Source organism: Stegastes partitus, unplaced genomic scaffold (genome assembly GCF_000690725.1).
Source record: "Stegastes partitus isolate 25-593 unplaced genomic scaffold, Stegastes_partitus-1.0.2 Scaffold1271, whole genome shotgun sequence".
In the NCBI taxonomy this organism is placed as follows: domain Eukaryota; kingdom Metazoa; phylum Chordata; class Actinopteri; family Pomacentridae; genus Stegastes; species Stegastes partitus.
Window position 1 is genome coordinate 217,132 of NW_007579002.1, and position 16,068 is coordinate 233,199.

The 16,068-nt window shown below is 45.8% G+C and overlaps 1 protein-coding gene across 1 annotated transcript in view; it reads left to right on the forward strand.

Moving 5' to 3' along the window:
* The window catches only part of kcnh1b (potassium voltage-gated channel, subfamily H (eag-related), member 1b), a 70,002-nt gene that overhangs the window by 50,389 nt on the left and 3,545 nt on the right, over window positions 1-16,068 (forward strand). The window contains exon 10 of the mRNA XM_008298019.1: window positions 10,880-11,076. Coding sequence (XP_008296241.1) covers window positions 10,880-11,076 — 197 coding nt within the window. The remainder of the gene's footprint in view (window positions 1-10,879; window positions 11,077-16,068) is intronic.

The following is a 16,068-nucleotide window of genomic DNA, read 5'->3' on the forward strand; positions in this document are numbered from 1 at the left end:
AGGGTTAGGGTTGGTCTCTGGGTGAAGGGTAGGGTGCACCCTGAACAGTACGTTACAGTGCTAGCACACAAAGAACCAAACGCACCTTCAGACACCAGAGGAGTCCATCACCAGAAGATGTTTATAAAGTTATTCTGTGTTCGCTTCACTAAATGTCGTTTTCCGTGGTTTGGTACATTTTGTCAGCCTCCAGCCCAAACCTGCATTCTCTTTGCTCAGCTGTGAGTCGTGGTGACGTGAAGATGTTGAGACTGAAACGACGGAGGTTTGTCTGTTAGAAACTATTCATTTCCACAGAATCTTCTGAATTTCAATCAACATGTCTTTTCTCAGGTTTACCAAAACTCCCTCAGCAGGAGCAGAAGCACAGCGTCACTGTGTTTTAGTCTGGAGGTGAAATGGAGAACTGAAACTTGCCAGCAGCTCCACCCGGAGGAACCACTGAGCTCTGTAGAGCCACCAGCACACACACAAACAGCAGAACCAAAACCACTCCACTGCCTTCTGAGCACATCCAAAAATACAAATTAAAGGTGTTTGCTATTTTAGTCAGTGTGCGTAGGAACCCAGCTCTGGGCCTCATTAGCTAAACAGTACTTTTATGCATGCAGAGTACGCTGGCTGGATTGGGAACAGATAGAGGAGAGCGTTCACCAGTTTAGAGCACAACGGAGTGGAAGATGATGGAGGAAGCTGTCAGGGCGGGCACAGCTGAATGAACAGCTGTCAGAGACATTATCCAGCTCACTGTGGCTTTTTCACAGCTCCGTGATAGTCAGCATCCTCCTGCAGCCGCTGAATCACACACTCAGCTTCCTGTGTGCGTCTCAGTTCTGTCCTGACATCCTGAAGCAGCATTTGATGTGAAATGAGCCATACTTCAATCAGAAAACACAACAAGCCATACAAATGAACTACCGTGAAACTACGTGATGTTTTCTGTCATCTTATACATACATGCCAGCATATGACTAGAATAGAATAGAATAGACTTTATTTATCCCAGACCTGGGAAATAATTGAATCTGTAAACACCAGCTACCTGACAGACGTATGACCGTAACCAGGTCTGCACCAGATGTGAGTGACCTTCTGTCCAAGATCACTGTGATGTCCAGCGATTCAACATGTTTCACTTGACAGCAGCTGCTTTGATATAATTCATAAACTAACCGTCAGATTGACTGAATTCTTCTCCCACAGTGCAACAGACGTCGCGACGCCTTTCATAACTGAGGTCCTGATCTTTTAGCTTGTTCTCCGCGTGTCATGGACGATCCTACACGTCTTCAGCGATGCTCTGTTGTTCTTTGCTGTAGGGGTTGTGTTGCTCTTTCTCTGTAGAAGCATTTTCTTTTAGAGTCGAGTCAGGCGACGTACCTGGCCAGGTGGTCATTTTTACTTTTAGCTGTGCTTTGGCTGGTCATCATGCTGGAATATTCCTCTTCTGCCAAACTCCTGCAGACTGGGAGTCGTCCTGTCAGACAGCATTTTGGTACATGGGCAGGAATCTTACTGACTGACTTACTTACCTCTTACCTCTTGCTCTTTGTTCTTGGACACCATCCACCATGTTGGGATGCTGTGGTGTCCCCGGCGCTTCCTAAGCTGTCACAGAACCTCGGATTTCCTTTGCTAACTTGTCCCATCCTGAATGACAGATTAAACATATAAGTGAGAGGATCGATGATGCCTTCTGTTGTGATCTTTACCAAATACATCTGCATCTGTGGAGAATTAGTTTTTAAAGGATTTTTACCATCTTTATAACATCATTTGTAGTTTCTGTACCCAAGAAGACACTCAGTCTGTGACAACATCAGCATCCAGCTGGTTTCTGTTTCACTTCCCTCCACTATTGGATTTTTATCACATACTTCTCTGTTGTTGATGATGAAGTGTCCTGGGTGGTTCTGTCTAGTATTTCCAGTTTCAATCATCAAATTTAACACAGTCCATATCCCTTTTGATTTTCATCTATGATCGTCCCATAATAGTTCTTTCTACGAGTCCTTATCATGTCAATCAGTTTGTTTTTTTGTGCTTTATATTTATGTTCACTATCTTCTGTTCTGTGCTGAACAAAGTGCCTGTATGGTGTATTCTTTTTCCTTTTTCTCATCCATGGCCTTTCTGAACATTTATGTCTTTATTTTATTATAGGACGGTGTTTGTCATACAAGGTTTTTATAAATCTCTAAAAGTGAATGATCAGCTCTATCAATGCAGGCATTCACATCTTCATCCCTTCTTTTTCTTTTAAACACTACCTGTGAGGTCTTCCTTTCTTTCTTAATGTGTAGATGATCTGTGATGTGTTATCAATAATCTGTTATCTATATTATTAGTGAATATATGATCAGTGAGAGAGGCTCTACCTGCTGTTCTTCTGCTACCATACCATACTGCTCATTAGCTCAACACACTCATCTGTTTTCTTCTGCTTCTTTATGTTTAGTAAATCTATATTTAAATCTCCACACACATCATTTATCTTAGTTTTGTTGTGCTTAATATTTCCTCCACGGCTACAATAACGGTATCTACGTTACTTCCTGGTTTCACAGTTCACTACATGTCTTCCTCCTTGTAGACTCACTTCTACAGTTATGGATTCCATGAGCTCATCAGTAGCGAAGGACGAACTATGAAGTATTTTCATTGTATTTGACCTTTATTTTACCAGGTAGAAACGTTTGAGAACCAGTTCTCATTAGCAAACATGAGCTGGCCGAGAGGCGCCAGCAGGAACAAACACACATGGAGGCTACAGACACATGAACATAACATAGAACAAAAGTAATCAGGTAGGAAGCACGGGGGCATGTGCACGAGAGGTAGAAACGGTGTGCATGAGGCATCAGGATCAATATCCTGCTCAGAATCTGCCATGTCAGTCATCCATCCATCATCTCTACACCTTAACCCTCACTAAGGTCATGGGGGGCGGAGCCTATCCCAGCTGACTCAGGGTGAAGGCAGGTTCACCTGGACAGGTAACCAGTCTATCACAGGGCTACACTTAGAGACAGACAACCAAGCACACTCACATTCACACCTACGGACAATTTACAATCACCAATTAACCTCAGCATGTTTCTGGACTGTGGGAGGAAGCCGGAGAACCCGGAGAGAACCCACGCTGCACGGGGAGAACATGGAGACTCCACGCAGGAAGATCCCGGGTGTCCTCACCGGGACGCCAACCGGCGACCTTCTAGCTGTGAGGCGCTAACGGTGCTAACCACTGAGACACCTGCAGCTCCATGTTAGTCATATGTCTGTAATATATAATTATACTTTTAAACGTATACATACATATTTGTCCTGTTCGGCGTTCTGGATGCGTAATGCTTGGACCTCCTGGACCAGCTCCAGGATGCTGTTCTGCTGCAGCCTAACAGCAGAGACCTCCGCTGATAGAAGGCTGCTGCCTTCCTTGGACCCGTGTCGTCCACACAGCTGAGCAGGTGACCACATGAACAGCGTGAGCTCGCACCCTTCACCTGTTAGAGGCAGGATTTTAATTCTATCCTGGACTTTACAGGGAGCCAATGAAGATGATACAGGAGAAATATGATCTGGTATTGGTTCCTGTCAGAACCCTGCTGCAGCATATTGGATCAGCTGGAGGTTTCAGAGAGAGTTACTGGGACATCCTGATAGTAAGGAACTACAATAGTGTAGTCTAGAAGTTCTGAATGATGGACTGGTTTCTCAGCATCACTCTGAGACAGGATGCTCCTGATGTTTACAGTATTATGTAGATGACAGAAGGCCGTCCTACAGACTGGTTCTATATGTCTACTGAAGGACATGTCCTGGTCAGAGATACCTCCAAGGTTCTGTACAGGAGAACTGGAGGCCAAGGCGATGCCCTCTAGAGCAGCTATCTGGTTCCAGAGTGTGTTTCTGAGGTGTTTAGGGCCAAATACAAGAACCTCAGTTTGTCTGGATTTAAATGAAGTAAATTCCAGGTCATCCAGACCTTTATGTCCTTCAGACATGTTGGAGTCTGACCAGCTGATAGGTTTCATTTGGCTTCATAGATAAATATAACTGGGTGTCGTCTGCATAACAGTGGAAATGTCTGCAGTGCTCCCTGATAATACTGCCTAAAGGGAGCATGTACAAGGTCCTAACACAGAGCCCTGTGGAACTCCATCACTACCTCTACTGCAGGTGGAAGAACCATCATTAACATGAACAAACTGGAATCTGTCTGATAAATATGATGTAAACCAGTTCAGTGCAGTTCCTTTAAGCCCAATAAACATTCCAGTCTCTGTAATCAGATGCTGTGACCCACTGGATCAGCTACAGCTCTGAGATCCAGCAGAACCAGTACACAAACTGGTCCACTGTCTGAAGCTAGAAGAAGATCATCAGTGACCTTCACCAGTGTGTCTCTGTTCTATGATGGATTCTCAATCCTGACTGAAGCTCTTCAGACAAACATTTCTATGCAGATCATCACATAACTGGCTGCAACAGCTTCTTCCAGAACTTTACCTATCAAAGGGAGGTTGGATCTGGGCCTATAGCTAGAACACCTGGATCTAGAGCAGGCTTTGTGAGCAGTGGTTTTATTAGAGCTAATTTAAAAGCCTACGTAGCCTGTTAATATAGAGAAGCTGATGATAGTTAATACTGCAGTATTTATTAGAGGGAAGACATCCTTGAACAGTCTAGCTGGGATTGGGTCCAACAGACATGCTGCTGGTTCAGAAGAATTTCCTATGGACGTGAGCTCTGACAGGTTCACAGCAGAGAAGCAGTCACAGTATAGATCTGGTCCAATGGATGCATCCAGAGCTGCTGCTGCACCTACACACATGTTCATCAGTTTATGCCTCATATTCAGACTTCATCAGTGAAGAAGGTCCTGACATCTTCACTGCTGAGAGCTGAAGGAAACAAGGCTCCACAGAGCTGTGACTCTCTCTTACCCTAATCCTGGGCTAAGTTAGTACAGGTTTAATGACAGTAGGTTAGCTTCTGAAAATAACGCTACCTCACTCCTGTTAGTATCAGAAATATTGTATGCAGTGTTTCTAAGGTCAAATATACATCCTTGTAGCGTGCTGACACACCAGTAAGCTACATCATACATACACACAGTATGTGTAATGTGCTAAAACTCACAAAACTACAAATGTCAGGAAGAAACACCCAAGAGCTGTATATGTGCAGTACATGATGTAATGTTGCTGCATCAGTAGTTAGCAACAGAGAAACACAAAGGTTCGTTCTTTATCTGGGAAACATGGTTTAACAGAACAGATCATTAACAGCAGTGACATCGTTTTACAGGCTGCATTTACCTGAGTTTACCTGCAGATAGACCATGAAGACGTGGCAGAGCTGCAACTTGGACGGGACTTATTCCTCTTGGCTGCTACCTGGAACTCACCTGAATGTGAACTGTTGACTTAAAATGATCATTTCATTTGATGAAACAGACAAAGGACATTAAAAAAGCAGATTTTAGCCACACCAGATAAATACAGGTGAAGCCTATGACACCTGTGCAGCTTTGAACACCACAGGAACAGTGCAGTGTGTAGGTGTGTTGAAGCTCTGTAGTGAATAGTTGTCACATGTCTGACGTCTATGAACGTTTCTACTGTTGCTGCAGCTTGTAGTCGCTCCCTGTGTGATTACATGCCAACACTATTCTCCTCTTGTCACAGTCTGTCGTCCTTCCTACGGCCAGACGACGGCGGCGGCAGCTGGGAAACCTCGCTGCTCACAGGCCAAGCTGCCGTCGTAGTTCAGGTCCAGGAGCCTTCCTCTTCGTCTTTGTTGTGACTGTGATGTTGAGCGGAAATAAGATGAGCTGAGCGACCTGTTTCTGTCCTCTGTATGTCTGGTTTTACTTGCAGACAGTCTCCAGAAGAGATGTGTTATCAGCAGACTGAACCAGCCTCAGTTCCTCTCTGGATAAATATTTAGATTTCACTCTGAGTTGTGCACCTCCGCCTCTGTAGTTTCACATCATAGTAGATACTATTTAAAGTCCATAGGCTCGCCTCGCTTCCTTTTTTCACATTAAAACAGATGTTTTCTCAGAGCAGCTGCAGGCTGCATCACAGCCATTCTCCCCTCAGTGCTGTGGGTTAGAGTCAGTGGTAGGGTCAGGGTTAGGGTTAGGGCCAGAGTTTGGTTCAGGGTCAGTGTTTGGGTCAGTGGTCGGGTCAGGGTCAGTGTTGGTGCTTCACCGTGCTGCACTAATGATAGTGTTCAGCATCTATCTGACTTCACCACAAGCGTTCATGGAGAAATCAAAGATGTGAATCAGAAAGAAGAAATCAATCAATCAGATCCTTCAGAACTTGCTGGGAAATCACAATGTTTAGTTTTGTTGTCAGACATCAGTGATCGTTGTTTGTTTTCTCTGGTACGTAAATAACAACACCAGTTTCCCGACATGTCAGCAGACAGCAGCTCGGGCTGAAGAGAGCATGCAGGAAACTCCTTCAGCTGACCTTTCATGAGACTTTACAGCGTCGCATGTTTGTTGTGTGGAGAACAGAACACGTTTCATCCGAACCAGCAGCTGGTGATTCTGGGATGTTCTGCTTGTCAGCATGAACCATGTTTTTTTTGCAGTGGTCAGAGTGGTTCTGCATGACGGTCTGGGAACCCAAATGGTGCCTGTTGTGATGAAGACATGTTGGAGTTTGTGACCTCCAGTTCCACACACACACACACACACACACACACACACAGGTTCCGTTAATAAGGAGGAGAAGGTGGAGGTGGAGGTGCAGGGTGAAGCTTTACTGCAGTTTGTGGAAGAGTCTTTCTTCAAGCAAATTATCTTCATGTGGCTCAATCCTTTGTCACATTACCGTTCCCACGTACGTCGCTGCCTCACTGGCCAGCAGAGATGACCAGGTGATGACCTGGCATTCCTCCTCACTGGACTCCAGTCCTGAGCCGAGAACTTGTGGCCTTTTCAAACATGAGGTTTACAGAGATGAAAGACAATCCACCTCTTTGAACCGCATTCAGGAGGCTGCGGCTGCTGCTTCAGCGATATTTGATCCCGAGCAGATCAAGAAGCTGACAGGCCCGTGGATGGAGCGCTCACGGCAGCTGTGGACAGGAAGGGGAACGCTTTGGTCGCTGAAGGTTTCTGGAAGGCAAAAATCTTCACTGTCATTTTGGTCCACTTACTCTAAATAAAAGTGAGTTTAGAAAAATCATTTTTGTATTTAGTTGTCTACTGATGTTGCACACTTTCACCATATATTGGAAAGTTCTCACTTTTCAGTCATTCATCATTAAGATTGGAAGTTAAACAACATTCTGGATTAACTGAATTACAGTCGTTCAACAATGAAAGTAATCCTGAGATTCATCAGAGCTCTCTCCTCGCCCCTCATGTGCTCTTTCCTCATATCTCACCTCGTACGTCTCACCATCATCACTGTTCAGCACCTCAGCCTGGAACAGGAATCAGCAGACGGTCCAGCAGGTTGTTGATGATTTATAGAGAAGTTTGTATTTAATCCAAACTGTAGACGAGGAGAGTCGTAGCTCCCACCACCAGGACGGGTGTGTGTGAACGGATAACTGACAGCGTTCAGCGTCTCTGAGTGCTGAGAAAAGCACCATATAAATCTGATCAATTATTATTATCAGTGTGATAGTTTTTGTGTACGTGTGGCATTCAGAGAGGTTCAGGGCCTCAGCAGTTTACACCCTGGATCTGAATTCACACACTTAGTGTAATACGACAGTGTAATTACATAGTAATAGTGATGCGATAGTGTAATTACATAGTAATAGTGATACGATAGTGTAATTGCATAGTAATAGTAATATGACAGTGTAATTACATAGTAATAGTGATACGATAGTGTAATTACATAGTAACAGTAATACGACAGTGTAATTACATAGTAATAGTGATACGATAGTGTAATTACACAGTAATAGTAATATGAACCAGTGAAAGATCAGAGCTGCCTGCAAACTGGAGCTGAGGATGAAGGCCTACACAGTGACTGGAGCCTTCAGTGTGTTTAGACATGAGGTGAACGGGATGATATGAAGCTCGTGACAGAAATGAACAAATATACAAACAAGCAGCTTGTGGCAGATCAACAGTAATTACCTACAAGTAGTTTGTTGCAGGATTGATGGCTGACAGGAGCTTCTAGGAAATGCTGAACTGTGAACAGCTAAAGTTATTCCCCCTTTTTTTGATCCAGTTAGTCCTGGAAGCTGAGCAGAATAGAACAGAAAGCTTTTTATGCTTTCATATGTGCTGACAGGTGCCCTTTGATTAGAGATCGACAGACTGAATCTGCATCAGAGTCACACAACTGCTCCTCTGTGTTCTACAACCAAACTGTAGGAGACCATAGTGAAGCCTTAAACAGCTTTCTGTTGGGTCGGCTCAGACTGAATCCTGCAGCCGTCTGTGTCAATGTTGTGTCAATGTTGTGTCAATGTTGTGTCAATGTTGTGTGATGTTTCTGTCAGAGTGGTTCTGATTCAGCACTCAGTTGAAACGGTGTGGATCAGTCTGCTGACGGTCAACAGCAAAGTGAGACGAGTGTTTGTTCACAGAAATGTCTGCAGCTTCCTGTCTTCAAGCTGGAAGCCATCTGCTCATGTGGTCAGTACGTCCCTTCTCTCCATACATTCACCATGCAAGTGGTGGGAAGTCTCTTTTGTTCACAACTTTACCTGAAGCCAATATGAAGCATTGGAAAAGCACCACTTGTGTTTAGTAAGAATCTTTGACTCCTTAGTGACTTCTCCAGACATGTTTCATGATGTGGACTAGAGGTCTGGGATGGCTCACAAACAGCCACAACAACGGGAACTCCATCACACTGGAGTAGCAGCAAATGATGTCAATGTGAGGAATTACAGCACGGATGTACTTTGGTTTCTTATGTTCTCGTTAATTATTTGACGTGCACAGACGAATACAGGTTCAGCTAACGTCTCGTTTTTGTGGCTGACCACCGATCACAACAGATAAAATAGATGCTGCAGTATCTGAGGGGGAAAAGTTTATCTATGGGCAAAACATCCACAGTATATTCATGGGTTCCTAAACACCGAAAAGCTCAATAAAAAGAACGATAGGACAAGCAGCAGTTCTGCCTTTAGGGTCAGACAGCTGGGATGGAGCTCACAGCGTCTCTGGGTGAAGTGTAGAACAGCACACTCATTTTAATGTCATTGAACGCTACATCCTTCAGTAGTGCTGCTTACCGTCAGCTACGAGCAGAGGAAAGCCTCGTGTTTAGTTTGTACATGTAAAGTTATGAACAAAAGTGTCACAGAGCAGGTTCAGGAACTCGTGCTGACCAGGCTGATAAAGACAGAACAATAGTTATTTCAACAATAATAATGTTTACAAATCAAGAAGTCAGGTCAAAGGGGAACAGGAAGTAATCTAAGAACTGACTAGTGGCCAATAGAGCCACCTAGAGGTCAGGTGGAGCACCTACCTTACAGAATCAGATTAGAAACTAAGGCGAGCTAAACGCTAAACACATTGAAAACCAAGAGACCCAAACTGGATCCCACCAAGTCAGGAATGTAACGGATAATCTGACCACAAGGACCAGCTATGCTAATGTACGCCATTATAGATAGACTTTAAACAGGAAACTATCGGACCAGCGGGAGACAGGAAGTGTACTGACAGCAGGTGACCGAGGGGAGGGGCGGGGCATGGCGGCGCAGGGGAGGGCTGTCCAGGTGGACGAATGGAGGACCAGAGCCCAGTGGGTCCAAAGAGAAGGTAGCTTACAGTCCAGCGTCGTGCTGCTGTCTGGAGGCAGCCTGTCACCAGAGACGGTGGCAGGAGGACCACTCCCCGCCACAGGTGTGATCCTCAGGTAATCAGCCATACTGCTGCACCTGTCTGAACCTTACACACCGTGAACACGCCCACCTAGCAAAGAGGGAGAGAAAGGGGAGGGAGAGCAGGCCAAGAGGTGGAGGCATGACAACAAGATAACATCCACCTGGAAAGACCGTGTGTGACTTCTACAGCTCTGAATGATGGAATCATAGAAACACATGCATCTTTCTCACACACAACAACAATCATGCATTTTGGCATATTTCCAATCTGGATGACTACCAATGGATGACTACCAAAAGTTCCTAACTGAGGTGACTCCTGCCTAAGTCTTAGCACTGCTGTATGTCTGTTGTTGACCCAGCAGATGTTTGTCATATTTCCACACAGACCTATTTTAAATCTATTAAAGAACTGTGCCTAAGGTTCTGGGCTGCAGGTGTCTCGGTGGTTAGCAGCGTTAGCGCCTCACAGCTAGAAGGTCGCCGGTTGGCGTCCCGGTGAGGACACCCGGGATCTTCCTGCGTGGAGTCTCCATGTTCTCCCCGTGCAGCGTGGGTTCTCTCCGGGTTCTCCGGCTTCCTCCCACAGTCCAGAAACATGCTGAGGTTAATTGGTGATTGTAAATTGTCCGTAGGTGTGAATGTGAGTGTGCTTGGTTGTCTGTCTCTAAGTGTAGCCCTGTGATAGACTGGTTACCTGTCCAGGTGAACCTGCCTTCACCCTGAGTCAGCTGGGATAGGCTCCGCCCCCCCATGACCCTGGTGAGGATTAAGGTGTAGAGATGATGGATGGAGGGACAAAGGTTCATGGGTTTCAGTGATTGTCAGTAAATTAAGAGATCGAGGAGTCACTTAAAAGTCCAGATGCTGGATAGACGGTCTTTAGTCTTTTAGTGTCTGTAAACTTTTGTTCACACTGGTTCTGTTTTGCATTTTCATCCTCCTCAAAGCTCCGACTTTAAGCTGGAAACAGCGCGTTTTGTTGAACGTCTGAACACTTGTGATGACTCATTGTGACCCTGTGTCTGTGTGTGTGCAGGTAAAGGTGACGTGTTTGGTGACGTGTTCTGGAAGGAGATGACGTTGGCTCAGTCCTGCGCTAACGTCCGAGCTCTGACCTACTGCGACCTCCACATCATCAAACGGGACGCGCTGCAGAAAGTGCTCGAGTTTTACTCCAACTTTGCAAACCACTTTTCCAGAAACTTGGTGCTCACCTACAACCTGAGGAAGAGGGTGAGTCAGCTTTTGGGATGTACACTCAGTGCACGATTATTGGTTTCATTTTATTTAACATGCATTTAGTGAGAAGCTCACCTGTGTCTGCAGTGAAGACGATTAGCGTCCTGATGTCTTCGTCCTGTGTTTAAACAGTTACAGAGAGAAATGTCTTGATAACAGAGATATTCAGTGTATGAGAGACTTCAGGACCAGAGCGACAGCGTGAGTCCTGTGAGGACAGACGGTGTTGCAGCTTGGTGCTGAGCTCTCTGTTGGCATCTACAGAAGCTGCTTTGTTCTTCCACAGCAGCAGGTGTGACTGTCAGCAGCAGCGACTGCGGAGGTGGCTGATGACAGACTGATGTGTGAACACCTCGACACACACACTCTGCTCAGTTTAAACATTCAGTTCGGTTCATGTAGGCTGAACAGAAGAGAAATACAATACCTGAGTGGTTTAAAGACCAAGCAGCCACACCTCGCTGTCCCTCCAGCCATGTTTGGAAGAAATGTTGTTACCTGGTCACTAATTCTTAAAATTCAATCTACATCACTGCCCTCATTTGAAAATTCTGAATCTATAAATCTATTGTTTTAGTTTCAGAAAGGTTAAGGTTTTTATTTATGCGTTGTGCTCCACATTACAGGTTCTAGTTGGTTTGTTCCACTGGGCTCTGAAGCCCTCAAGCATGAGGCAGCTGAAGTCTATATCAGGTTTCTGGTAACACAGCTCATGTCAAGGTCTGGAGATAGTGAGTACTGAGGAACTGGGCAGGTGCAGGGACCAGAGCAGCCATGGCGTGGCCAGGTGTTACACAGGAGGAGGGACGGACCACAACTCAACCACCGAGTCCTCACAGATGTCGTTTCGAGGACTTAAAACATCTGCTGCTAATGTTTTGGTGCCAGATATCAGGGTCAGCGTTCGACTGACTGTTTCACTGGTGGCAGCCCTCACCTGGTCCAGGTGCTGATCCACAGACTCCACATGTAATGCATTCCCTGAACAGACAGTAGAGCGAGCACAAATAAAGTGTTCTAAAGTCAGATTTGTCCAAGATGAAGCCGTGGGATTTTATCCACCTGCTGTTTTCTGTGAGCGGAGACGACGTGGCTCGTACCTGCTCTCAGGTGTTTATGAGCAGAGGACCGCCGTCCATCGTGTTCATGTAGCTGTTAGAAGCTGAAGTTATGACTGTGGTTAATAATTATTTATTGTGCAGCCCTGCTACTGCATTAGCCGTTAGCTAGCTCACCGGCTCAGTCTGCTCCTGCTGCACCTGCGCTCTGGTCACCAGGTGAGTCTGACTCGGACTCTGCTGGTTGAAGAAAGCGCATCAGGCAGGATCGGACCGGCTACAACAGGAGCTGCCTGTGCTGGTTAAAGCGACAACAAAACCGCTAAATGATCATCATTCACTCGCACGAGTGCCTGACTGCCTGGAGTCCAGGCCTCAGCAGGGTCAGCAGCATCGTGGGCAGGTGGAGGTGTTTGGCTCATCGGGCCACAGGCAGAGAGGCTTCACACTTTCACATCTGGTGAAGCAAGACTGGCTGACAACTTCTTATACACACCAGAAATTCAGATCTGAGGTGAGCTCCATGAAGCTTTCAGCCACACGTCATTCTGCACAGTCCAGGTGCAAAACCTGAAACTAAAGGTCACACGGTAGGACAACACTGGGTGTTCCATCTTCATCTCAGCTGTCTGTAGGTTAAAAATGTTCACGTGACTTTTCCAAAACGCCAAATCCGAAGATGAAAGGGACTTCAGCTGCAAGGGAGAATCAGACCAGAAGAAGTCACCATCTGACCCTAAAACGAAGTCACGGAAAGTCTTTGTATAAGAATCTAGACTGAAATAATTCAAGACAAACTGAAACTACACTGTGTTTTGATGCAGCTCAGTTTGTGAACCACAGGATGAGCCTTGTTCTGTTCCAGACATTACACCTGATGTTCATCTTACATGATATCAGAGTCCATGTCTGGAGAAGGTCTGCTGTCTGAAGCTGAAGCTCAGATAACTGTGTTTAGATGCTAATGCACTGATCTGCTGCATTCTCAGACTCTTAGAGACTACATACGATAAATGATTTACAGGAACCAACTACTGTAGAACAATAAGAAACACCAAGTTTTGCTCTCCTCCGTGCTCACGTGAAGCCAGCAGTGACTGAGCTGCAGCTCATGGTCATGTGACACCAAGTCAGAGTCCTACAGGATGAAGTCCAGGCTGCTCACAGGACACAGGGATGGACATCATGGAAATATGGAAGCATTCAAACATCTATAGGATGTGGAATCTCTGTTTCCCCCCAACACCTTTGGACACGTGGAACAATGCTGGATTCCATGTTGTCTCATGTTTTATAAAAGAATAAATGAAAAGAGAAATTCACCTCAAACTCTTTGGTATGATTTATGGGTGCCCTGATGCTGCTGTTTCCACAGCTGGGCTTTACACACAGTCCACAGCAGCTGTAGCTTCTCCAGCTTCTCAGAAGGTGGAAGATTCACGTGAAGAGTTACAGCAGCCTGATTACCACGACCAGACACCCTGACTGGTGCTACCACCATCAGTAGCACAAGCTTAGATGAACTGATTTTAAAGGCCTTCTATTGATCAGAACAACAATCAATGCAGTGACTGAGCGATTTCATCAGTGATCCATTACATCAGACGGCTGGACGTGTTCATGAGACCAGAACCTTTAGGTCCTGCTGAGTGGCTGAAGGACAGAAACAGTCCACTGAAATAAATGTGAGTCTGATTGTTGAACAGCTCTGAGTTCAATGAATGGATTCGGCTGATAAAGGTTACACACAGAACCATCACGTCTGTTCCCTGTTGAACCGCTACAGTTCTGCCATTTGGACCTTTCACACTGATTTTTAGAAGGAAGTTGATTTGCTAGCAGACAGAACCAGACCAGAAACACCTGGACCACCTCATCTACTGTCATTCAGCATCAGAACCAGGTTTACACAAGACGAGCAGTTTGTTCTGGTGGGTCGGTGCAGCAATAAATACACAGTGAGGTATAAAAATATGAAAAAAGCTAAAAAAATAAAAGTAACTGTAGTGGTGCTGAACAGAAGCAGGAATGAGTGCTGACATTAGGGGCCGCAGCCAGAACACAGTAATGTGGCAGGACTGGAGTGGATCCAGTCAGGCCGGGTCAGGACGTCTGGGTCACTGGTGCCAGAAGTCTCTGTTTCTGCCCGTCCAGACCAACATGCAACTCCAGAGTGTTGTAGGATCCTAACACTTCAAAAGCAGAGTGAACACTAGGAATAAAGATAAAGGAAGTGAAGCGTAGCCTGAAGCCTGTTGGACGAGACCACATGGATCTGCAAACGCTCTTTGTTCTTCCTCTAAGCCCTGAACACACTTCAGGCCCAGAATCTGTGCTTGGTTTAGACATTGAGCTCCTTCAGAGTCGAACCCTCGTCACATGCTGTCGGTTCCCTCTGAGATCCAGCAGGACTGCATCAGCTGTCAGCCTCGAACCAGATAATAAGATAATAAGATGCAAAACCTTTCATTTAAGCTCGATACGACACTGAAGCAAAAACCAGCAGCTGCTTTAAAACCACAGGACCTGAAACTACTTTAAGTTTTTCTTTGAAGTGAAAACACCTGATGAGTGACACCTAGCTGGAGCTGAAGGTCAGCACACCTCACACCTGCTGTCAGAGCGCTGATATCAGAGAGGAGGTGGAGGACACACCAGCCCCTGGAATGAAACCAGACCTAACACGTGATCACTTCAGTACTGCAGAATAAATAAACCAGACTGAACAATGGATGTTTATTTGAATTTACTTGTTAAAGGCCTGTAACTCCAACCCTCATTCTGGATCAGATTCAACCCGTCAGCGTGATGTCTCTCCCGGAGTCTTCTGCCTCATGCTGAGCTTTATCTGTCTGTAGCAGCAGGAGTCTGTTCTCCACGTGGGTTTAATCATTCTGAGCTCTGCTCAACACCTCACTGGAGCTTCAGTGGGTAGATAAAGGACTTGGATCCCAAGTCAGCATCCTGAACTCTTGGTCATGTTCCTCAAACAGTTGCTGAACAATGTGTGCTGTGTTGCAGGAAGCATTGTCCTGCTCAGAGGCCACTGTTGCTCTCATGAAGGGCTGTACGGGGTCCAAAACGAGGTGCTGTGAGGTTGTTAGGACCCAGAATCCAGAACCCTGTCCAAAGCAGCACACTGCCTTCTTCACATAGTGCAGCCTGCCGCCACATCTTCTCCTAGCAGACACATCCACATGATGGAAGGGATTCACTCGACCAGGCCTCCTTGGTCCACTGGTGACATTCACATGCCCATGTAGGTCCTGAGGTCAGCGTGGTACTCAGACCAGCTTACAGCTCCTCAGCTGTGTTCGGACGCCTGCATGTCTCTGCAGCATTCAGGTTTCCAGCAGTTTCCTGGTCTGCAGGATCACACAGGGCAGCCTTTGGTCCCACATCAGTGAGCTCTGGGCCCTGTCACAGTTCATCAGCTGTCCTTTCAAAGATACTGAACACCGGGAACAGCCCACAACACCTGCCGTGGTGGAAATGCTCTTATCTCGTCATCAAGCCATCAGAGTTTGGTCAGATGCTCACGATGGCCAATTCTCCTGCTTATCCGACCCACTGACAGGCGCCACTGCCATGAGATCTGATTGGCTCTCCCCAGATAAGACCAGCATGAAACCAAACAATATAAAATTACAGTTTCTGCATTTCTTTTTGTCTTTAAAGGAGAATTGCCACAACAGATGTACATGTATGATGTAGCAGACAAAGCAAGCCTCAGCTGGACGGGTTTACCGGGCGTGTCTGTTTCTAGCCCAAACCTGAACTACATCAGAAGGAAACCGCACCCACTAGCAAAGTGTTTTCCATGCAGAGATCTTTCAGTTAGATGAAGACAAAGGAGGAAGTATAGAACACTGATGTGGGCCATATTCTCCTGGTACAGATAGATGGATAGATAGATAGATAGATAGAT